This window comes from Linepithema humile, chromosome 1 (genome assembly GCF_040581485.1).
Source record: "Linepithema humile isolate Giens D197 chromosome 1, Lhum_UNIL_v1.0, whole genome shotgun sequence".
Classification (NCBI taxonomy): domain Eukaryota; kingdom Metazoa; phylum Arthropoda; class Insecta; order Hymenoptera; family Formicidae; genus Linepithema; species Linepithema humile.
Window position 1 is genome coordinate 41,520,137 of NC_090128.1, and position 25,287 is coordinate 41,545,423.

General features: G+C 46.8%; 2 protein-coding genes across 9 annotated transcripts in view; one reads left to right on the forward strand and one right to left on the reverse strand.

Moving 5' to 3' along the window:
• The window catches only part of LOC105672946 (uncharacterized), a 137,955-nt gene that overhangs the window by 88,022 nt on the left and 24,646 nt on the right, over positions 1-25,287 (forward strand). For all 5 annotated transcript variants that reach the window (XM_067351744.1, XM_067351739.1, XM_067351749.1 and 2 more), the window contains 2 exons: positions 5,195-5,301; positions 21,457-21,486. In XM_067351744.1, coding sequence (XP_067207845.1) covers positions 5,195-5,301; positions 21,457-21,486 — 137 coding nt within the window. The remainder of the gene's footprint in view (positions 1-5,194; positions 5,302-21,456; positions 21,487-25,287) is intronic.
• Sp1 (transcription factor Sp8) overlaps positions 1-25,287 on the reverse strand; it is a 79,008-nt gene that overhangs the window by 34,985 nt on the left and 18,736 nt on the right. For 2 of the 4 annotated variants that reach the window (XM_067351335.1, XM_067351346.1), the window contains one exon: positions 18,129-18,227. In XM_067351335.1, the coding sequence (XP_067207436.1) occupies positions 18,129-18,173 (45 nt within the window). In that variant the 5' untranslated portion in view covers positions 18,174-18,227. Of the gene's footprint in view, positions 1-1,153; positions 1,813-18,128; positions 18,228-25,287 lie in introns of those variants that run through there. The other 2 variants (XM_012368167.2, XM_067351343.1) reach the window with 2 other exon arrangements.

Sequence of the window (25,287 nt, forward strand, 5' to 3'; positions counted from 1 at the left end):
GGTGTTACTTAAATATTTGCTTCTAATGGACAAACAGCGTCCTGTCTGATCTCTACTTCCGACGATCGACACGTCTCATCGGATGCACGGGATGTCAGGAAATGATCGAGAGCGGGATGATCGCCGCGAGCGAAACGTCACGGTTTAAACGCGTCGTTCGCTAAATCTAATACCCGGTACGCTATCTTCGTTCCTGAAAGCGCGCGTGTCGGGAATATGAAGAAAGTATTCGGGGAGGAGGTGGGGTGATGCGCGAAAGAAAGTTTGGCGCAAAAGGGGGAAACAATTAACCTGGTCAAGGACCCGCGCCGACAAATTCGCGCTCATGTTCGCTGGAAGTTGAGATCGCGAAATGACGTGCAAACTGAGGGACGCCCTCGTCCGCCCCCCGGCAATACGGTAATCACTATAATTACGTATCGAGCCCTTATATTAATATCCCCCAGCTACGTCTCTCTTTTCATCTTTCTCTACCTTCCTTCTCGGTTCCACGGCGATTCCTCGTTCGTCGTCTTAGCTGCGTGAAAGCCAACTTTTTTCGCAATCTCTCGCGCGAGTCGATCGACCGCGATTTATTATTGGCACGTTTCCTCGCCGATTAACGAGTGCTTTAAGTAAACGAAATCCCGTCACCTTTCTCTCACGCGCGGATCAGCTTGCAATCAAAATTCATTTCAGAGAATTCATTGATCATGCGTTAATGCGACAATTTGCGATTAAATCAAGAGCGCTATCGAAGCGGTAATTGACGTCGTCGGTATTCCTAAGATGGACCGCTATCCATACTCCTATCCGCGAGAAATCTAATTGAGCGATCCGATTGGCAATCGGACGAATCGAATTTTCCGCGAACCCCAACGAATTTCCACCACATTAATCGGAAATGGCTGGTTGTGGCGCTTGGTGATCCCGTGTCGGCCCTCGTGCTAGATGTCGGGAGATGAACAATTAACGAAGGGGCGCTTCGGCACCGCCCAGGACCGTCGCGGAAGAAAGTTACGAAGAGAGTGTCGTCGTGGGGTTGAATCATCCGCAAGCGTTCTCGTGGAGTTTTAAGTCGCTATAATTATTCGTCCTCAATTCCTCGTCGGTTGAACCGAATCTCTCTACCTGCACGTTCGCTTTAAAAGTATAATACGTCTCGATGTCTTACCTCGAAATATTCCGTTTCCTCGACGGGATGTAGAGCCTGTTGCGGCACTGCCGGCGCGATTGTCATCACATTTTGCGGGTGTCCGTTATGCGAATACTGATAAGCGCAATTCATCTTTGATATTTTTGCTTTAAGAATCGCGTGTCTTTATTTTTCAAGAATTCACTGCAATTCTAAAAGATTATTCTCGATTGTGCTCTTCGCGCCGGCCGGCGATTTGCTTCTTCGGCAATCGCGATTCGGCCGGGATGTCCCGTCCAGAGTTGTGCGAGCGAGGAAACGCTTCTCGGATGACGTCTGAAAGTGCATCGGCTGCGGCGGTAGTCCGCTCGGTGTGCTTTGCACGAGCTCTCGTATATCCCGGTAATCACAGTAATTTCTGTGGCTGCCGCTTGGCCGCGGACGAGGTGAAGGAGGTCAGTCGATAACGAGGTCGGTCGAGGGCGACGTGACGAACGCGGATTCTCACTCGTTTGGTGTTGCCCGATATACGCGTCCGGCGCGACGTCGTGGGTTTACAGTCGCGCGGAAGGAGGTAACAATTATCAGCGGGACCGAGATGCACCTCGCGGCGTGCAACAATTATAACTGAGCTTTTTCGTCTCCACGTAGAAGAGGAGCGGCCCGGCTACGGGAGGCGAGCCGAATCAAGTATCTCTTTCTCTCCTTTTCTTTCGACTCTTGTCTTCCTTCTCTTTCTTCTCCCGTCTTCTCTCCGTCTCTCTTTCTCTCTTGCCGTTGCCCGAAGTCGCCCCCCTACTGCGCGAGTTTGCTCCTATCGGCGTGAGTACGCGTCTGTATGCGTGGGTCGTGCGTGCGTGCGCGTGCTCCAGGAGAGTGCGTCGAGTGGTCGTTCCTAAGGAACCTCGCGAGTACGTTTCCATCCTGGAAGGTGTTGCTGGTGGGGCAGAAACAGCGCCCGCCCTCGCAACGCTCTTCCTCGGTACGACCTCGCGATCGTCGTCTAATCCACGTTGCAAGCAACCCTAACGAACGCTGTTCGCTCTTCCCTCACCTCCTCGCCAGTCATCCCCTCGGCCCCCCTCGTTCCCCTCTGTATTCCCTCCTCCTCCCTGGTTATCTCGTCCTCCCTCCATCGCAGCGCATATCGCGCTCCTGACCAATTAAAACGCTCTACGATCACGTGGTTCAGCACACAGCGTCCGCCGCTTCGTCTTCCTCTTATTCGATTCTTCTCGTTCCTCCATGTCCTCTTTCTCGTCCTTTTCCTCTTGCTCCCTCTCCGTTGTCTTCTCCACCTGCGCCTCTTTTCCCTTCTCACGATCTCATTGTCTGTCGCTCCCTCTTTATCTCTCGTTCTCTCCATTTTCCTTCTCTCCTCGTTCTCGCCGTTCGCACTCTCGTACTTCCTTCGGAGTCTCGCGCCAGGGAGGAGCAGTGGGAGGATTACAATGACTATATAGATTTGAGATATTAGTATGTCGTTGTGCTAAAGAACAGGTTTCTCGATTTTACATTAGTTAATAGCGATCCTCTCTACGGAAAATAATACCGTATCGTGTCCAGTGACGCCTTCGTCAATGAAGCTTTCTTTGATACTTTTACGCTAAGCTATACTATAATTAAGCAAATGTTGACGATTTTCCACGCTAATTCCTTTTACCGCATAATTATTTTTCAATACTAATAGCAAAATTCAATTCTTTCTTAATTTCTGCTTTTGTTTGTCGCAATAATTACAAGTACAGCTATTTGCCATTGAGCTATTTTGCAATGTTTACGTTATCGACTACGAACGCAATGATAATGCGGAAACGTTGCTTATGATAACAGAAACATTTGTAAATGGAATGTTAGAGTCAAATAAATAATTTCTTCGCTAATGTACAAGCATTTAACGATATTTCTGGAATCTAATAATGAATAGATAAGCAAGTACGAAATACTGATAAGAAGGACAAATATTATCGACTTAATAACTTGAGACGTTCACGTACCGATGCACTGTACGCAGGTCTTTCTTCAGGCGCTAAATTGATATCATAAATAACAGGATGTAGTGTGCATCATCAAGATATAAATTTTAACGATATAATTATCGTTAATTTGAAATTACAGTTGCAGTCGTTTACGCGATGCATTATTGCCGAGTCAATAATAACGGTTCGGTTGCTCCCATAAACGAGCATATGTACGTTCTCATAAAATACACAATTTTTAGCGCAACTTTGTTTCCCGAGATAAATCATACGTGTTGTATCATTAAAAACATTAATGTGTTCTAAGAAATTTTATACGCAAAAACATGATTTAGTTACTGATGTATCCAATTCGGTACGCAATTTCATCGCTCGCGTCACTGAAAAAAAACATTATATACCATGTATTAGGACCTTGAATAAGTTCTCGCTGTTTTTTTTGTTAAAAAAAACATTAATTTAAAATATAAGGCTTACAATAACTTTACTCAAAGTATTGTCCATCATTAGAGACCACTTTCTCCCATCTTTCTGGCAGTAATTGAATCCCCCGTCGAAAAAACGATTTATCTTTTGACGCAATCCATGAATCGACCCATTTTTCGGTTTCTTCGAAAGAATGGAAGCGCTGCTCGCTCAAACCATGCGCCATCGACCGAAACAAGTGGTAATCCGAGGGGGCTATGTCCGGTGAATACAGCGGGTGAGGTAGAACTTCCCATTGAAGCGTTTCCAGGTAAGTTTTGACTGGTTTTGCCACATGTGGCCGAGCATTGTCATGTAACAAAATGACTTTGTCGTGTCTCTGCCCGTATAGTGGCCGCTTTTCTTTTAGAGCTCGACTCAAACGCATCATCTGAAGTCGATAGCGAGCTCCCGTGATAGTTTCATTAGGTTTAAGCAGCTCATAATAAATTACGCCCTGCTGATCCCACCAAATGCAGAGCAGAAGTTTCGAACCATGGATATTCGGCTTTGCCGACGATGTTGATGCATGGCCGGGCTTACCCCACGATTTTCTACGCTTAGGATTATCGTAGTGTATCCACTTTTCATCTCCAGTGATGATACGGTGCAGAAAACCTTTTCTTTTATGCCGTTGAAGCAGCAATTCACACATGAGAAAACGTCGTTCAACGTCTCTCGGCTTCAACTCATACGGCACCCAATGTCCTTGCTTTTGGATCATTCCTAACGCTTTTAAACGTTTTGAAACTGTTGACGCATCTACTTGCAATGTTTTCCCGAGCTCTACTAGCGTCTGACATGGATCTAGATCAAGCAATGCCTCCAATTCTTCGTCTTCAAACTTTGTCGGTGCTCCAGAACGTTCTTTATCTTCAAGGTCAAAGTCATTATTTTTAAAGCGCCTAAACCAGTCTCTGCATGTCGTATTCGACAGAGCATTGTCACCATATGTTTCAACAAGAATTCTGTGTGCTTCAGCTGCAGATTTCTTTTGAATAAAGCAGTGCAATAAAATTCCCCGCAAAAACACTTTATTTGGCACAAAAGTAGACATTTTCGCAATAGGTAATTAAACACGTGGTTGACACTGTGGTAAACTGTATCTACTAGAATTTGAGGTTACATATAGTACTACTTAGCTGATGCGTTTCCGTACGAAATTCCATGCACAGAGTGCCGCTACGCCATCTTTTAAGAAACAGCGAGAACTTATTCAAGGACCTAATACATTCAATATACTATGTAAGTTTAAACGAATATAAATGATTGTAGAATGATAATATATTTTATGTTTAAGAAAAACACGTAAAATCGAATTGGTTTTTATTGCTTCTGTTCTGCGATGCTAAATGGCCGCTGTATTTCTTTCGTACCGCGAGCAATCGACATTGCGAATGTTGTGTATTTCGACAATGAAATAATAAATCATTAAATGATATAAGGATATCTTTAAAACTCACATACATATTATTTGAGTTTGACTGATCACATTCATCTGCATTGTTAGACAATTACTTTTTTCGATCTTCAAATATTTGACTTTGATCGCCCAGCTAGATTTTTATCGCATAAACTTGATTTCTTTATTCATCCATATAAATATAATATTAGCAGCATTAATCGTATGTTACAGATGTCCGAAAGAAGCAACTGCGAGGATCGAAGAGCGAAATTTGTGAGGAGGATCAACGACGATCGACCGCTTCAATGGATCCCTCTTTTGGGCGCATAATACTCAAGGTATTTCATTCTTCCTTCGTCTGTCTCTAGCGTTTGTAACTTGATACAGTGGGAACCGCGTGTGATCTCTATTGAGTCGCTGGAATACCGAAAAAGGATCCAAAGGATTATTTCGGCAACGCCAAGGGTGCGTCGCTGACTATACGTACGCTCTCTTTCATCCCCGTGCGCATTCTATCGTTTATTTCTCAAGAAACGCGACGCCGCACCTTTGACATTTTTATTTCATACGGCACGAACGATAATTAATCGCGATAGCGCGAAAAGTACATAGCGAGTGATTAACAAGTTACGGTTATTGAGATTTCTCGTACCGATAATCAAGCGCGGCGAAGAAGTTTAAACTTCTTGCGCCGCGCCGTACTGAAATTATATCGATCATCGCGCGACAGTTGGATTCCAGACGGGCAAGAAAATGGAGAGTGCTGGGGATTGATCGATATACGCGTGCGGGTCCAGGTGGCGCCAACGAGTTTTCCCGAAAAGAGAATAAACGTCGATCGCGTTAAAGGATGATGAACGACTTCGAAGGCGGTCTGCCGGCAAAACGGACGAACGAGGGAAGGAGCGAGCGGAGCGTTGCAAAGAAAGTTGAGAGCGTTGAGAGAAAGAGAGAAGGAAGTCGATGCAGAGCGGTCAGTACGCAGTGTACCAGGGGGGTGAACGATGAAAAATCGTGTCGGCCAAGACTCGTGCGTTCTCCTGGATATGAAACTGCCAGACGGATAGACGGACAGACGGACGAAAAGAACGAATGGCTGTTTCTTCTCGAGCGGAGACGGGTCCGACGGTCTGTTATTATTTCTCTCTCTCTCTCCTTCTCTCTCTCGTCCAGTTCTCTGTGTCTTCGGGAGAAGAGCGGATCGCCGCGTTACCGACGAGAGAAAGAATAATAGCCTCCCCCCGTATCCGTGGACTGTAGTCTACAATTAAAACTCTCTCTCTCGCGCGCGCGCGCTCGCGTATTCCTAAGGGCGGGAAGAAGAGGTTCTCTCATTGCTGTACCGACTAATCGACTCGCGCGCTCACTCGCACAACATTTCGCAGAACGCTCGGACGAAAGGGTCGAAAGGGATATAGATCGAGCGACTTGCGGCAGACACCTATCCGATACCGCCGTCCAAATAGCCGCACGCAGTCCACTTTCTCACCGGGCAACGCACCCGACATTTTATAACGGAAATTTCATATCCTTGGCATTAGGAAACATTGTGAAATCCGTGCACACCCGGACGCGATTCTCTTAATCTTTCTCAAGTCGGTAGTTACGCGCATCGGGAATGAATACTGGAGATGGTTAGTCCCTGTCGGTCTAATAATAGAAATCTGCGTTGACGTCGGTAGCGGCGGGCACGCAGGGCGAATAAGAGGGTACCACTTGGCACAACGGTGGCAGTTGCTCGGGTGGTTTCGGTCCGCATTACGAGTTACGCGGGCGGGGTAATCATGATGATTTCGACTTCGGGTGGGTCATCATCTCGTCACTGCGTCACCCGCGGCCAAAAAACACTAGCATGCACGAACGACCGATTCGCAGCATAAGCGCAGTCTCAGCTGCCACCACCACCGCCAGCGTTGATCGACACCACCGTCTGCAAGGACTATAGGGAGATCACGAGAGGAGCGAAGGATACTTTATGGACTTATCAATCACTTGATAGCCTCGCGCTGGATGCGTGCGGCGCTCCGCGTTTCTTCTTTCCAGGCGCGCACACTGTTATTAGCGACGATTAAAAGATTCCGCGCGGCGGTCGGAATCGAGTGCCGTTTCCTCGATTCGTTTCATCGACAGGGATTTATGGTTTCCGCCCCGGTCGAGATAGATCGTCGTGCGCATTTTCACGGGTTTTCACGGGGATGTTTTTATTGTTGTCGCTATGAGACACACAGTGATAATTTTTTAAATTAATGATTATTAGGGAATCAGTGATAAATTGACATCTAATTGCAAATTGTCATAATCGTAAATTTTGAACACATTAAGCGGCTAGTTTCGGACGGATATTACCACTCGGAATTATAACTGTAATAATTGTTCGTAGTTTAAACGTTATTAGTTATGTTATTAGTTCGCAATTATATTGCCCCGGGGCTGAACGAAGAAACCTTACAACAGATCGCGTGGATCGATGGCTAGGCGTTTGGGGCTGAGAGTAGAATCGGCTGCAGATAGCCATGGCATGGCGCGCGATATACGCACACGAAATCTCGGTATCTCGAATCGAAATCTCGAAGTGCCGATCGAAATTGAGCGAACCGGGCCCGCGAGCGGCGCGGCCCGGCGCCTATCGGCAAATCCTCGCGTCGCGAATGAACCGGGGATCGTCCCGCTGCTTTGTGGGTGGACTTGCGGCTGGACTCGCTGGATCTACGTGTTCTTGCCGTACAAATGTACTCGCATTTTGGTTCGGGCGTGTAGGGGCCCGGGGACGGGGCCGCGGCTGGGCCCCACGAACCCGGTAATTAAATAGCTGTACCCTGCAATTAGGGCCACTAAATCGTGGCGGAGCCCGGACCCGGGCCAGCGAAAGGCCCGCCAGACACAAAAAACAACGTCGAAACGTTGCTTGTGCCAAGAGAGAGAGGCGCACACATGTACCCTACGTACTATGTGCGAGCGAGCCCTGGGATTCTTGATGTGTGTGTCGCGGGGGTGGCTTTGTAGCATGTGGGAACCTAATCGGATAGAAGAAAATAGAGAGGCTGCCCTTCGTATTTAAAACACGCTCCACTGTTGTTTCCATGCCTCTCTTTCTTTTCCTCTCCGCCTCCTCTTTCCTTTCTCTTAACTCGCTTATATTATATGGCGGACAATGTGTTTGCCGTTATAAGCTTCTCAACATTGTTAAAAAAATGTGTAAATCTGAACAATCTATCAAACTGTCGTATAAAAGTGCAGCTATTAAAGACGAACTATGTGAAATTAAAGTGTGCAACAAGATATCCGACAGTTGACTTGAGACGTTTTGAAAATTAGCCCGTTAGCAAGAAATTTTCCATTAGGAAAATCAGCATGCCGCAACGATCGCGCCAATTTCGCAAATTATCTCGCAAAATTAATTATCTTGCGTGTACCGTCATATCGAGCGACGCACTTTTAATCGGCGGAACAAGTTTGACGATCTTATCGTTCGAGAGAAGAATGTTGAATTACATCGTTCGAAGAAATAGATACGCACGTGAGTTGGCATCTCCGGAGAGATAGTTGCGCGTGATTAGCTTTTTTATGAATTTCTATTCATTAAATATTTATTTATAAATTCTAATTTCTGCAGCTTTTACGCAAGCGAAATAGAATAATATTTTACTTTTCGTATTACAGCAAGTAATTAACGGGTACTTATTATAACATGTGTAATTAAAGAGTTTAGTCTAAAAAAAGAACGCTATTAAAATAATGCGAGATGTATTGTAACGCAACACCCGCCACAAGATAAAGTTATAAATCTACGTTCACATTGTACTAATAAAGCACTTGAATTTGATTAAACCACATTCCGAATAATTGCGTTAGGAAAAAATGTTAATGCAATCAAGTTTGTAAGAAAAATAGGCGTATTTTGTTTTTCACGACGTCTAAATCTCAAGCTAAATCTCGAAAACTTTCCGATATACGTTCGTGTCGGCTGCGAAATATTCACCATCGCCGAAGTACATTTCCGCCGTGGGGGATAGACGAGCAGGGAGCGGCGAAGCCAGAAAGGAAGATAATGGTAACAAACAGTCTTCCTTCCTGTTACAGAACGACAGTGCCGCTTCCCCGCTTCTCGTCCTTCCCGGCACGTAAAGTCCGCCATGCATCGCGATATCCGCATATGCAAAATCGGGTCTGCGCACGCACCGGCGGAGAGTACCTCTAGATGAATGACCGAGCATCACGCTTACCGCCCGTATTAAAATATCAGAGCTACCCCCGGCAACCCGACCAACCCTCCGTCGCTACGGTTCCGCCGCCGTGCCTGTCGGTTCTCTCATCCCCTCGCCCCTCGGCCGCGTTGGCATTAAATCAGCCACCCACCAGCCCCGGGTTATCTAAGGAGCCTATCTGTGGACCGGCTAAGATATCGTCGCTGCTTTGTGCGAGAACTCGTTGCGTTTGTTGCGCGCCTACACGATCCTTCTCCCGTCGTGGAGTACCTTCGAGCAGCTCCGAGGAAAGGGGGAGAAAAATGGAGAGAAGTATGTACGGCCGAGAGAGGCCAGCCATTGCCGCGTATTAGTCACGACTGATGTTCTCCCTGATTTTTCTCGATTTGGCAGAGATTTGTAATGCACGATCCTTCTCGTAATTCAGACAAATTGCGCGGCGTTTAATAATACTTTGAAACTAGAACAACGTCTCTCGGCGAATTCTCTTGGAGCGTTACACGTTATAAAGCGTATTCAGATTTTGCATAGATTATTGCGTTCGACATTAAGATATACATTTCTTTCGTAATAATAAACTCTTTTCAAAACGTAGGAAACTATATTTGAGAGCCGCGTAGAGTCGCGGAGGAACGAGAAGCGAAGCGACGCGATGTCGATCGCGCGCGCTATCGACGGACAATTTAATTTTCTAATTATCACGACGCGCTATGTACCTCGATCGAGAGAAGGTATGCCGTCGTTATCTCGGCACGGCATCTGCGTACGTAGCCAAGCACTCTACGCGCATATAAAAGCTAATGGATCCACGCGAGGGTCGCTTCTCCGGACTCAATCTCGACTAATATCCTCGTAGTGCGCGTGTACGTGCGCACGAGAGAGAATATACGCCCACGAGGTAAATGCGAATCGTCGCGGACGATGAAGCGAACGATGAGGAGAACGAGTACGAGGAGGATAAGGACGGGAGAGGACGGGAGAATGTTCGCGTACTGCAGTGCGGTGAATTAATTGATTACCGTGTGCGCGTACCCACGTACAATCGTTCTTGCAGCGAAGAACGATTGCGGTAGGGAGAAGTTTGCGGAGGGAGGGACGGCCGGGTGGAAAGTTTTCGATGCTGAGTAACGGGCGTGTGGCGCTTTCCACGAATACCCATCGTCTTCGCGCACAACAGAATCGCACCGAGTTGTCTTCTTCCTTTTTATAACAGATTCCTTCGCAGAATCGCTCTCGATGCCAAAGATTATTCCAACACACATTAATCCTTTGCATTTTATTTCGAATTATTTTTCGCTGAAAATTCTGAACTCTCGCGAGATGCGAGATTCCGTACATTAAATATAATGGAAGTGGCAAAATTATAGTATCGGGAGACACTATCACCGCCGGTAATCAATATAAACCTCAACGGTTCGTTACACAACGTTTACAGTTTCGCGCTGGCGGGTAAACGCCGGTATATATCTGATCGAACGCACGAGCGTGACCCGGAATTACCTACAAATTCGCGGAGCTCTCGTATGCGTCTTGACCGCAATCACGGTGTCTAAGTAGCGTAAGGAAACGGACGGGACGGTTATACAAGGGGTTCTTACGGTAGTTGGCGGTACGTGTCGGCGCGCGTTGCGGCTGTATACAACATACGGTCCACGGGGTACACGTCGGGCAACAGCGCTGAAGCTCTCCTCCCGGCGGGCCCCATCGGCGGTTAGGCCGCGGTTACCGCGTGGTTATCAAGTTAACCTTTTACCTCGGAGCCGCGACTGGATGAGGTTTGCGGCCGCGTCCGACGCGGGCAGGGAGACGAGAAAGGGGCGAGAAAGGGGACGACGGAGGTGTGAAACCGCTCCAAAGCAAAGAGGCAAGAAATTGCGTGCGATTATCCCCCGACACCGGTAAACGTCGGTATGGCTATCGCGAAGCCTCGATAACGATTCGATGAAACTTTTCTCGCGTGTTCGCCTCCTTTCTTTTTATTTTTCTCCTCTCTTCTCGAGGAATCTTTCCATATTATCACTGGTAACGGCAACAGGTTACGCCTTTATCGTGCGACTTGTGAAAAGGTAGGCCGCGGCGTCCGGAAGAGGACAAAAGCGGAACGCCCGCGCGCGTACGTATACTTTATTCATTATCCGGTTTGTAATTTATAACGCGTCCTGTATATTAGTCGTCTTATTATGATATTTACTTGCGTCCCAATAGCGGGTGTTTGGACGAAAGTTGTCATTATGCCGTAGCGCGCGCGAGCTTCGGTAATTGCCGAGTCAAATGTGAAAAGGGAAACTTGAAGCTGTGCGAAGCGTCGTAAACGCGAAAAAGTCGTTGCTCCCATACGAATCTACTTCTATCGACGATTTTTTCACACGATCCAAACGACAACTTTTCTTCAGATCAATCTACACGGAGATTTGCAATCTATTTTTGTAATTCTCCAAATTTTTCGGCATTACTCTACCCGCTGCGCATTATTGTTTGCGTAAACGCGATCCGTAAATCTCCTCGTTTCGTAATTCCTCGTTCGCGTGTTGGATCGTTACGTAACATGCGCGGACGTACGACACACATCGCAGATATTTTACGCCATTTTCTGAGAAACGGCTACTTGTCGGGACACGAAGGAGAATTGCTAACCACAGGCGATACGCGTCTTAAAAGTCAATCCTGTTTTTCGAGCGCGCTCGCGCGAGTGCTATCATCGGTTTCTGGCTGTCTTCTCATTCCGTGAGACAGGGAAACGATAATACCCGAATGAACATCGACGAGCGTTTCGACCAACTCTCCGTAATCACGCTCGTTATACGTGGCCTCTTCTCTCTTTCTCCTCCGTCCTTTTCACCACGCGTGCGGTCGATCGTCGATGAATTATCGCGCGCCCTCGCGAAATCCTTTATTTGTCATCTCAATAATCGCTGCGAAGTATCCGCTAAGCGTGTAACGTGATCCGGGATCACGCTACACCTGCCGTCCCGATCAAGCTCGGTGGGCGAGCGATTGGCGCGGTGTCTAGGTGTAAAAGCGTCTAGCGTCGTGAGGCTACAATGAAAGTAATATTAATGATCAACTACCAATGATATACCAACGATATAAGCACGTACGTTATGAGGAAGCATAGAAAATACTTGGGTAACGTGTAAAAATTTAATGCCGATCCGCCGATTTATCGCGACGCCGATGTATACGCTACAACGCTTGCATAAGCGACGGTCATACATATTCTCAAAGCAGTTTCCTACGTTTCCCTCTTTTCTACCCGACGGGTTTCCTACGCGGCTCCATCCGGGAAGACGGACCGCCGACTTCCTTGACTACGATCCCATCCAAGTTCCATTTCGAGCGAAACGGCCGCCTGTTAATCTCAATAACGCCAGGCGCCCGGCGGAAGCATCGGCTCGTAAAACGCGCGCGGACCGCCGTCGCTCCCTCGTCGCTCCGCTTCCCGGAGCTCATCCGTTTCGATCGGTTCACGCGCGACCCGCGTCGTCTCCACGGACGGAATACTGCGACTTCCTTCCCCCGCGCCGCGGCGATTCTACGACCGGCGCGTGTTTGCAAGAGCCTCTCGAAGTCGCATACATAATTCATACAATTAGCGGGCGTGTCCGCCAGCTCGGGCCGGAGCTTACGACGCGCTTACACGCTCGACACTAGATTGGGAAGTAGGTACCCCTAGCGGGACTTGGCGGCAAGGCCCGACGATCCACTCATATTGTCTGCGATGGTAAGAGAGGAAATATGTCGAACTTTCAGTCGTAATGTACATTAAAAAAAAAAAACAAAAAAAAACAGCCTTTTTCGTGCTGGTAATAGTTTTCGTAATAGTTACAACTATTTAATTAACGGAAGTGAAAATATCGTCCGATTGAGAACAACAAGATTACGCCGCGATTGAGTAAGATAATGGAAGAAATGAATGTCGTTGTCCTTGCCTGCAAAATTGTGAGGTTTCCTGTATTACATCAACAGTCATTAACGAGGACGAAAGAAAAACATCGTTATCGCTACGAGACGCTACTCGCGAGTCTAAATGAGACGTTCTTTGTTTCTACAAGAATTGTAATAATATGTCGTGAAGGCGTGGTGTGCGCGTAAGACCATAGAAGGAAAGAGAGTAAAAAATTAGGCTGCAAATATCAGCGTCGCGATCGTGTAATTGGAATTTTATGCTCGGCGAGTACTACTCTAATTATAATGCAATAAAGTAGACGCGCAGTCGTCGTTATCAGGCGCACATCTCTCCGACAGTCATTATAGAGTCGTGATAAATTGGCTGCCTCTCGCACGTGATAAATATTGATGTATAATTTGTTTATTACAATGCGCTTATTGCTAGCTCTCAAGACGATTGAAGCGTGCGATGTCTAATGCGCTGATCGATTCAAAACACGGTATAGCAGCCTCGCGCTTGATGATAAGGTAGCGCTGTAGTTGATAGGCGGAAACAACAAAATATTTATTAGTTATTATTCACTCGTCTTTTCCTGTTATTAGTCAGCATCGAGATCTTTTTCTCAGCTTACTGGGATAAATGTATACAATATTTTATGTATAAAAGGTGGATAGAGAGATAAAATAAAACGTGGAAATGGTTCCACAATTTGCAGTGCCGGATATTATGTGAATTACAGAGCCATTACAGAATCAAAATCACCATCATTAAATCGCATCATTAAATTGACAGTGTTTGCATTGTGTTACGCGAGTAACAGCGCGCGTTTTTCCGACAAGCAAGTTTAAAATTTCAAAGTTATTTCGCACATACATTGTTAACGAACGCTACCGCGTGACTGTGGGGCGAGAAATGCATCGATATATGAAGATCGATATTGCCGAGGTGAACGCCGAATGGGACATAAGCGCTGGTTTTGTCCGTACGCATGTAGGTGCTGCGCGCCGGCTGCATTTGTCAGATGCATCGGCGCTTGGCGACGCCGCGCGTTGAGTAGTGCGACGACTCCTCGTGTGCTCGTCAACTGGCGTCTGCCCTGTAATTGCGATTCGCGCACTGTAATAATTATTACCTTCGGCCTGTCATCAGCGGCAATGCCTACGCGCGAGTACACTTGTCGTCGTCGTCGCCGCCGCCGTCGTTGTACACTTTGTAGCCGCCCTTGTCGAGAGCTTGCGAAAGGAGGTCAGCAAAAATATCTCCGACTCGGTATATGTCAAAGAGAAATTCGCGTAATGGGACGGAGAAGAAGAAAAAGCTCATCAGGGGTGTATTGTGTCGTGGTTTTATAATCACGCTAAAGAACGGTGCCGAAGGGGAGTTTCTCCATGAGCGCAAATCCGGATTATCATTAGGAGATGTTATCGCAACATCAAACAAGTCGAGATCATAATCGAGTTCGTGATTGAAAAATTTCTAATACTTGGAGACTGATGATTGCAATACGCTGGTATTAAATTTTGTCGAACGGCGTGAAATGTAATAGTAGCGGCAGAGGAATAATCGCGCTGTTACGCAAAGTCCATTCTCTTCGTCCAAATATTACGTTAAAGGAAAAAGGAGGTGAAGAAACCTCGCTAAAAATCGGCGCGACCGATTGACGATCTAGCGGGATATATCTGAAGAAGAATAGGGGAGAAAAAGCGACGAAGAACAGACCGGGGAATGAATGGAGACTCGGTAACGTTATACGTGGACCGGTAATTATGACTCCTCTAATCACCGACTATTACTGCAGTTACCGGGCTCGCGGCGTTATCTCAACCGGTCCATCTCGCACCGCGCTAGAAGAGAAGCGCAGAAGAGGAAAGAACGCAGCAAAACGTCGGGGAATTAGCAGGAAGAGTGTGAGGAATGGATTGCAGCGCAGTGGCAGCAGTTGCGACCACAAAAAAAAAAAAAAAAAAAAAACAAGAAATAATTTAATCGATGGATTTTTAAATCCATTAATTTAATCGATGGATTTCTTTTTAGACGCACTCTCACAATTATTCATAGCCTGCCAGTTTCGAATACGAGTCCTATTAATTCGAATCAACATAATCATTATGTAAAATCATGCGGTGATCCGATCGATCAGCAATGCCGATTGTCTTCTCGTTTCGCCTTAAGAAAATTCCATTTGTAAACATCGCAATGTCTCACAGATTCCTCGACGCATAATCACAATCGCGCGATGAGCGGAAGAACCGTCGCGATGGATTTTAATACGTTTCGCCAGTCATTGCCCCCCTAGTCGTTCCCCCCCTCCCCCCCCCCCCCTCTGCGCGCATCATTCCGTTACGTCGTCGGCCGAGGTCGATATCAGATCGCTACGCTTCGACGTCGGCTATGTAATTCGCCGGAGCGAATACGCGCCGTCTGGTTCCGAGCAAGAAGAACGCGCGGGACGTCGCGCCCAGGTGATGCGCGTCCCAGGGAGAGGGGACGGCGGGGGCAGGGGGGATATTCAAATGGCTCCACTCTTGTATGGAAATGCGCGAGATGTAAAGATGACGGCGGGATACGACGCGAGCCCCGGTCGCGGGGATATTACCAGTCGTTAGCGCGACAAGCTAGCCGCGATAACGCGCGTCTCGAGGCCGTCCTCCTTGAACCCGTGGCTTTTAAGGTCCTCGCGAGCTAACGCGATGATTGATAACGGAAAGAACGGTATATGAGAAATAAAGCATTTAAATGAGCACACGGAGGGCAGAAATTATTATCCATTAATCTCATTCATGATTCACAATTGTCTCTAAATTTTCATCGCCGGATGTATGAAGTATGGAGAATTATGCATCGCGAGGATGAAAGGTGGATTTTTAACAGAGTAACATGTGCGCGCTATTTATATGAAAGTCCGGCCGCTAACTACACAATCGACAGAGAGAGAATGCGGATTCGTAATGATGAAAAGCATCACTGCTCCCCGAGCCTCGCAACGTGTAATTTCGTGGGCCGTGCAAACGTCGAAACTTTCGCGGACCTACGAGGGAGATATATGACCGAGTACCCTCGTCACTGAAAAAATCGAGCGCGTCTGAGTCGGCTCGAGTCAGTTCGAGACAGATTTTGCCCCTTCGGGCCAAAACGAGGTAGTCGTTGCACTCGTCGTAATAGGCAACTCGGACGCTAAGGTGTTATTAAAAGCGGCAGAAAAGCGCCGCGCAACAATTAAAAAATTACTCTCGCGTTCTGCACGTGGGAACACTCGAATGAGCTTTCGAGATCTCTTTTTCGCGGAGTTCTGAAGAGGGTGGCGTTCGGCTATCTGCCTTTTTTTTTGCGGCGAAAAAAGAAAGAAGTAAATGGAAAAGGATGGAAACTATTTTGTAAAGTATCGATACTATATTCTATATAGGCAATATTCCACAGCAATATCCCGCAGGCTAATCGTTAAAGGTTTGTTAGCGACTAGCGGAATGGTTGAACATGTGAGGCGAGTTTCTGCGAGACCCTTTGCGATCGGACCGCGGATCTTCATACGTGTCAATAATGTTGGTCAATTTCTGCGATAATTAGACGCGATACGCGAAAATACATGGCAGTCGTATCCTCATAAGGGTCGACCTAATTAGGTATCGATCTTCTGGACAGATACCTTCGGCCATAAAGTAGCATGCCTTCTATAATTGTACAAGATACCCTTTGGATAAAAGCCTGGTGTGTGCAGCTGAATCGTTCTAGCGTCTCAATTATCGATCGCAGCGATACGTCTATCATCGACGACTTTTGCGGTTTATTACGGATATCGTTCAACGAGTCCATTGTTCATCATACAACTTTTGTAATCGGATTACTGCTGATGAGTGATCCATTGTTGCTACGTGTATTGTTTCAGCGCGCCGGAGTCGCCAGATATATGCTTGAAATTCTCTCGCTTAATTGAGAAACAAGAAAACATGACAGAAATTCGTAAAGAAAAAATTTGAGGCGATTAAAAAATCCAAAGGTAAAATTACTTTCACGTTTCAAGCAAAATCGTTTCAACATTTAAGTATTTAACGATGCAACGATGCAAAAATGCGTTCTGCGGAGCTCTCGATTTTTTAATAAAGTATGATTTATCGCACGATCTGAGAATTTGGCGGGAATCAAAATTGATACAAACATGATCTGTACATTGTAGTACGGTAAGAGGCTAATAAGTGGCGGACCAGACGATAATTGGAGATTCACACGATGAGTTTCCGCATCGGCACCGTCGCCGCAGCCGCGCGGATGCCTTTCGCGGCCGAAAGGAAAATAGCAGATCAGATAGGCTCGCAACCGTTTAGCATGCAACGATGCATTCATATCGATCGACGCATGCATATGCAACACCTCGCCGCGCGTTACCGATATGCATTTCGCACGCGTGCAACGAGGAAAGAGAAGAGAAGACGCCGACGCATACATTTTGTCCGTGTAGGCATGCGTTACGACGCACCAGTTAATTACCATCGCCCGCTTACCAAAAGTTGAGGGACTGCGATAGTGTCGATCATTCTAAGTCCATAGCGAAGTAAGCGAAAACTTAAATCACTTCCGATTTTGGTCGGAAAACATTCTTTTAATTTACAACATTTAGTATCGTTCGAAAAAAAAATGTAAATATTCTTAAACCTGAAGATTTCACGGACCATCAAGCAGCATTGTTCCGCTTTCACAGATTCTCTTGAGAACGATAGCATGCCTTGCAGCAAATAACCGGAAACGTCGCGATTCTGCGATAACAGAAATTTGTGCGTACTTTCTTTGAATGCACCGAGGACGACGGCTGCTAATGGATGAAGCGTACCGTATCGTCTCGTTCGACATGAATATTCACAGCCTGATTTCCATGCGCGCGAATGTTTGCATTTTGCGAAATTAGAAATTGCAATATCTCAGCCTATAGCGTGAAAAATTGCGCGATTAAAAACCGTAGATATAACTGTCATGCGTAAGACGAGAAATTTCCGTGCAACGCGTTAGCAAGTGCTTTTTTTTCTCCGGAATTTCTTATCGTGTAATATATACCTGGAATAACGATAACTGTAGTGCTTACTTGGAAGTTGCCATGCGCGTAACCAGATAGCCATCCTGCGATCATCGTTCGACGGCTGTCTGCCTCGGCGAAGGAGGAAGCATCGTGTACACTTACCGGCTGCAACAAAACAGTAAAACAGACAAGCTACGAGCGATCGGTCGTAAAAGACAATTAGCTTATTGCACGCTAATGATTTCAAATCACGATAATTCGACAATCTATAGTTATCATGAGAAACAATTGCACCTCGGCACTTGTAAAGAAATCGCTTCTCACTTTAGATTCTATTCTTTAAGAAATGATATAAGATCGATTGGCGTGTAAAATGGCATAATTGTTCCGCGATGCCGATTAGTTTTCTTGTCGTGTACTTGACATTCTTCACGAAAATTCGCGTTTCTTACAAATCGTGGCAATGTAAAAGAATTCTTTAATAGCTCGTCGTTCCGGTTGATCGAAATCTCGTGGTCGTAATCGACCGGAACGTGGCGTTATTAAATTTTTTTAATCGCATTGTATAAACCCATAACTTTCTATACGTCTTTACCGAGATGTGGCGCGTGTATTATTATCGAGATAACTTTATTACGTTTAGGAAACCGGATTGTTGTAAGGCAGAGACGTTGGCGGACAAAGTGCGGGGAAAGCTCGAGCACAGTCGGTCGCGAGTAGAACAAAGCGACATTAAGCGGTCCTGTGAACGGAGTGGTGGAAGAATTTGGTACAGTAATAGCTCTCAAACTAATATTTATTTATAGAGATTTGCTCTATCTTTTCCCGTGAATACAGCGATGAGTAAACAAAGATCTGCAACGATCGTATGTGTGTATATGCGAATAGGAGTGATATTGTGCATATTTGCCGTCGTCGCAAGCTTCGAATTTAAACAATCGCTTCTTTCTGTTTCGAGTGCACTATGACGTTTCTTTTAGATATTATAATTTCGTTTCTGTTGTGCGAGAATTCCACTTGGGAACAAGTTGGCAGTGCCATTGCAGGCGAAGAATGGCTTGTGCCGCGCGATGGTATACGTGCGGGCGAGTATGTGCGCGTAAAGTGTACAGAGAGAGGCGCGGCGCGATGCGACGCGACGTGGTGTGGCGCGATGCGCTCGGTAAGAGGAAGACGTGATCGATGCCCGTGGGATGCGAGGGCGTTCCTGGTGCGGGAGGCGCCCGAGACAAATGGACGTCGCGCGTCTACCGACCACGCCTTCCCGCGGGAGAAGAAACTCTCCGTTGCGTGTATGTACCCTCTCGCTTCGCCCTCTCGGAATCTCTCGACGTCTTCGACGAGTTCTCGCGGCCGGCCGGCCACTCTACTCGCCTTGCGGGGTGGTGACCGCGGGGAGAGGGGTTTCCCTTTGAGCGTCTCCCGACGTCCTATCTTTACGCGTCCTGGCAAACTTGGCGTCGTATCTCGCCGTCGAGAATCTAGTTGCGATCAGATAAGGACGCGGATTGTGCTCCGGTTAATTAATGTCAATCATGCGGTAAGTTGAAAGAATCGGGTCGAGTTTGATAATCATAGTTTACTCGCGGAATACGCTGAGCTGTGTTATACAGTGGGCGAACAGTAAAACGCAACAGCTATTTAGATTTAATGTATTAGGTAAGAGTGTAAATCTTTTTTGCGCAGCATTAAAAACGATACGTCATTCGAGTGTGTATAAATTAGAAGGCGAGGTGGAAAGGATTGATTGAAAAGGCGCATTGGATACGGCGAATGCTCTTTACCGCTCATCTTCTATACATAGAAGCAAAGAGATCACGTCGACGGACGCGATGACTTTGCGAATACGCGCGTGCTCCGCTTTGCACGAGGCACTCCCTCCGCGGCTTTTCGTTTTACCAGAGAGAAGCAACGAGCATGCCGCGCGCTCCCGTCACCTCTCTATAAATAATTTCCTCGCGAGGCGAGAAAGAATCGTTGCTCGCTAAGACGAGAGGAAACGCGCGAGCGGAGGTACGAAAGGTATTTAAATTCAAGCGAGGCAGAACGGCGTACAAACAAGGCGAGCGGCGATAAATATTCAACGAGCCCCGGGAAGCTACGTCAACACCGGGTATACAAGTCCCACTCGTTGCCCGAGCCACGCTCGTTTGCTACTTCTCGTCTTGCCGGACGTTGCGACCGTCACGAAACGGCGCCTTATTACAAAGCAATCCGTACACGAGAAACAAATCTCGAATTCACAGCTATTGTTCGCCGCACGGGACGGACGGTTTCGGGATTGACACGCGATCGATCGTGCTTGAGAGCCGCGGGACGCGGAAACCACGCGTCGGCATGATGCTCGGAAGCAGAGTCACGATCGGATCATTCGTGGTGATGGGAAACGACGCGCGAGAGGCGTCAAGAGTCGCGTCGAGATTATCGTGGGACCACCCAAAGCGACCAAGAAGCACGGATTATCGTCCCGCGCGTAGGAGGGATAACGATAGCGAAAACCCGTCCTAACAGCGGGATCCGCGAGATAAGGTGGTGAATGCAGGTGTTTAGCGGCTGTCCAGTCATCGTATTGTCATTACTTACGACTGACACCGCGGTGCGGTGGATCGATCGACGTCCGTAGAACGCCGCGGGGGTCGGACACTCTTTTAAATTTCGAGAACACGCGCGCGCGCTTAGCCAGCGTCGTTTTTGTCACGTCATCGACAGCCGACCCGAAGTGTCTCTCGCCGTAACGGCGTGTCGATGATTGCCCATCACCGAGATCGTGCTGTACCGCTCGCGGACAGTCGAACAGAGTTTGTTAGTAAGGTTGAATGAATAATTTGAGCGGAGGAGGCATTATATAGGAACGGGTTAGTAAAGAATATACACGTATAAATTTTCGCATATGTCACGTGCTTGTATTATATTAGCAATACTCCGTACAGTAAAGTTCCAAGTCACAAATATCGCCATAAAGTATAGTAATGGCGGTTTTTAACATCGACGACGACGCAACAAGATTTGCATAGACATTAGACGTGTTGCGCGACACCTGTGCATCGATACATCGTCGATGATTGATGCCGGCTCATGCACAATGCATATACATAGCTGTCCAACAACGTGGATCGTGCCCAACCCAGCTGGAGGTGGGTCCGCGGTGATATAACGTAGACTTTTACCACCCGTCAAGACGTTTGTTCGACAACAATCTTGATCCTCGCATACTCGATCGCGCGTGGGCTATCCAAAGATTTTTCGGGCTTTGTCCAGCAATATCGGTTTTATTTTAAATGTTGTTACGATAGCACTATCGTATTATTGTTTTTTTTTTTAACATTAATATATTCTGAATTTGTGGATAAAACATGATTATTTATGCTCACCAATGTTTTTCTCTTTGTTACAGGGAGGTTCTGTGAAGTGGCCGGTGATCATGGTGAGTCAAAAATCATTTTGTCGTTTTTATAACAAGGTGGCGGGATGTTGTCTTTGCACGTTTCTTGAATTTTAAATTTTTCAAATTCGATTTCGATTTCTTCAAAGTTGATAATTTTTGATTATTTATCGAATATTGATTGTTCAAACGACATCATGTGCAAACGATCGTACATTGCAATTTTCACGATAGCGATAAATCAACTAGAAATGCAATAAGTTTTTAAACTTGCGCTGTTGCGATGCTTGATCGATTCGTTACGCCGATAGCCCATCATCGATAACACCGTTAGAAATATTTCGGTTCGATGACATTAGTCAATGTGATTGCTGCGATGTAAGGCCAAAGTATTCGCGCGAACAGGAAGGATTGAAAATCAATTCTTTCATCAAACTCCATTATTGGCGAAGCGTGTCTCACGTCATGCTCGCGACCCCGGCTCGTGCGCGCTTAAATAAACGCGCGGTCGATGCGTTGCGACCCTCTGATGCTGGACTACCACGCCCATTACGAACACATTCGTTCGTCCGTGACACGTAGACGCGAAGACGCAAATACGGAGCGTTCCGTAACGAACACACGGGAAGACGCCGCAGCTTCTCATGGCTCCGCCGCCAAAAATACGCGCGAGATAGTCGCGAAGAATAAGACGCGGTAAGAGAAAGGTGATGGGAAGAGATGAAATTACGCCTTGCAAAATCGGACCACGGCGCAGCCGCATCTTGTAAGATAAGGGAACGGAGTTCATTCTTTACGATTCCGTGTCGCAATATTCCGCGCGCGCGTGCGCGCGCGTGTGTCATTATAATTCCATATCTAACAGAGATCGGACGTGTACTTGTCAGAGAACATGTTTATTACAATCGGATAATTCGAATCAGCGCGGAAAATCTTAATTATAATTGTAAAATGATCGCGCACGCGATAAATTTACTACAGAAAAAGAAATAATGGCGATGAAGGGCGCGCGTTTCGCTGTTCGCCCGCTCAGCGAAGCGCGCCTCTTTGCACGTTTCACAATCAACTCGGTTTTTCACGCGTCGGCACGCGCGCGCGGAAAATCCGAGAGCTACCAGGCGAGCGAGGGAGATAATATCGGGGGCGCGCATAACGATCGAACACCGGGAGCCTCTTCGGGGCATCCGCGCGAGCGCGCGTGGTGTATGTGCGCTGTATCGGGGCAGGGAACGCGGAATCGGAGATCCCGGCGTCGGATGGCGATGGGGAATAATTGCGCGTTTGCGCTCGTTGCGGGAGGAGGATTCCGTGGGCCGCCTCCACGACTCCCGGTAGTAATTATCGAATCCCTCCTCCGTCCCGGCATCTCGGAGCCCTCTCTGCACCCCGCGACCCGTCTCGCGCGTTACTTGGTCTGTCTTGCGAGCAGCGGGACACGCTCCTCTTCTCGGTCCCGTGTGTTATTATTCGGTGCGCTCTCGCGCTCGCTTAGATCGACTTCTATCGGATCCAGCATCGCCGTTTGCCGCGCACCGCCGCATCGGAAGTCGCTCTGACGCGAAGATTACTGGAATTAAGACCGTGGCTTTTGCGATTTGAGCCGACGGAATCGCCTCGTAACCTCGTGCGCGCGCGCTTCGCGCGGTCGAAGCGATATCCCGATATTAATTTATTTTACCCGTGACATCGTGAACATTCAATTGTGGTTACCGGCGTACCGTTGTTTTGCACATCTAACCATTTATTTATTCAAATCTGATCAATCGAACTGATTACCAATGAAATTGCATTAAAAAATTAAAAGTATTTCAATCTGCATTAACGATCACGGATACGAAATTTATTATCCGCCAAGAGCGACGTTGCGATACAGATTGCGGTCAAGTCGAGTTTTACAATATGTCAGTGGCTAATGCGAAAATTCGAATCATTCTTAATTTTCTGGCGGCGACTGAGTCGTGCGTCGAGATAGGCACCGGTTATCGCGAAGCTCTTCCATCAAAGTCGACGGACATCGCCGACGGACAGGAAAACGCATGACGTTTTAATTGCTTAATTGCCGAGCGCGGACTTGATTGGTAGTCCCTTATCGATTCCACCGAAGCGACAAAGGAACTGTCTCCTCTTCGCCGTGAGGCTATCAGAACTGGGTAGATCGAAATCGTCGATGAACGACTCAATCGAGATGAACGCGTACGCCGATAGTATCATCTTTCCGGTGGGTATATTAAAGTTCTGCGAAGACGCGGTTACAATTCTTTTCCGAGGCCGCGGTTCTTTAATTAAACCGAGCCGAATGCACCTGCATGACGCAGACCAACGTCGCAAGATCGATCGTCGCGCTGTTTTTATGTTTGTTCATTTACTTCTTTTATGAAAGTAACGTGTCTCGCGGCAGTATCGGGCGATATCGTTTCCGAATCGCATTAGAAGCGAGAGATTCTAACCCCGAGGCGCATTAGGGAGCATGTAACCCCGAGAACTCGCGCATATATAGTCTATCCCCTAATCGCGGTTGGAGTCAATATCGTTGCCACGATCGACCTCGTTGGCCGACGCTCGCTACCGCAAATGGAGTGCCTGTAAATAACGCCACCCCGATGTTGTGATTATATTACTTACTCGAGACGGGAGAGAAAGAGAGAATGAGACATACAGAATGCGGAATGGAAGATGGGACGGGGAAAGAGAGAGAGAGAGAAAGAGACAAAGAGGCGCAGGAAGGGTGGTCTCTCGGGGGAGTCTGCGGTAGATTAAATCTTCGTTGGTTAGCGTTTGATTAAACTCGGGATCGGGCTGGATGTTAATGTTCGTAGTAAGGCCGATTGCGTACCAACGAGATTGTCTGCCCGAGTCACAACATCGTAACAGTGGTACGCATACGATTTATTTTTCCCCCGCGTTTAATCTACTTCGAAATTTAGGAGGAAAGGAAAGACGTCTTTAACCTCTGTTCGCGAGATGACATTACCGTTTTCAGTGGCTTTAATTTAAATAATTGAATATCAATGATACTGATAATCACTCACCAGGATAAGGATTCATTATTTTCGCATGTTTTATTTAGCGAAACAGGCGCGGATGTGCTGTTTCGTATAAAGAGTATGTTGCGGTGCGCACGCCAGAGAGTATTTCATCCATCCCGTATATTACTTATTAATCATCAGTATCGGTTAAAATTACGTATCCAACGGGACTTTCGGGTAATACGATTATACGTCTTTGGCGATGACTCTACTCTCCTCGTGCGGTATGAGCGATCGCGAGATGTGTACGTACTCATTCGTAACACCTTCGACAGATTTGTTTAATTACTTAATTGCCGTGCCGCGAGCGATCGATGTATCATGCGTGTACCGACGTCGCAGATGTCGAAACCTTTCGCGCAAGATAAAGATGAAACAGCCGTCGCGTCGAATCCGTTGGAATCGAATTAATCACACAAGCCGGCTCCGGCACCCTTTTCAGATTTCGCAATACCCCAACCACTGTCATATTTCTATAGGCTGAGAGGATTCTATGAGCATGCGATTGAATTTTCCCGATTTAATCCGTCATTGGAATTTGCCTTTAAGGCGATGATAATGTTAAAATGATACGAATCGAATCAGATTCCGCGCCAATTATTTCTCTCAATTATTTATAATTTACTTTATTTCTTTGCACTGTTAAAGCGGCAAGAAACATCTCTTTGCGCTGTTCATTGCGTGTCACTTTATTATTATCACGTAGTAATAGTTTTAATTCGATGCATGTTACATTCAGCAAACAATTTTGCAAATTGTTCGACTGAACGAAAAAACTCGATGTATGAAATAAAAACACTGATCTGCAGTAAAAACC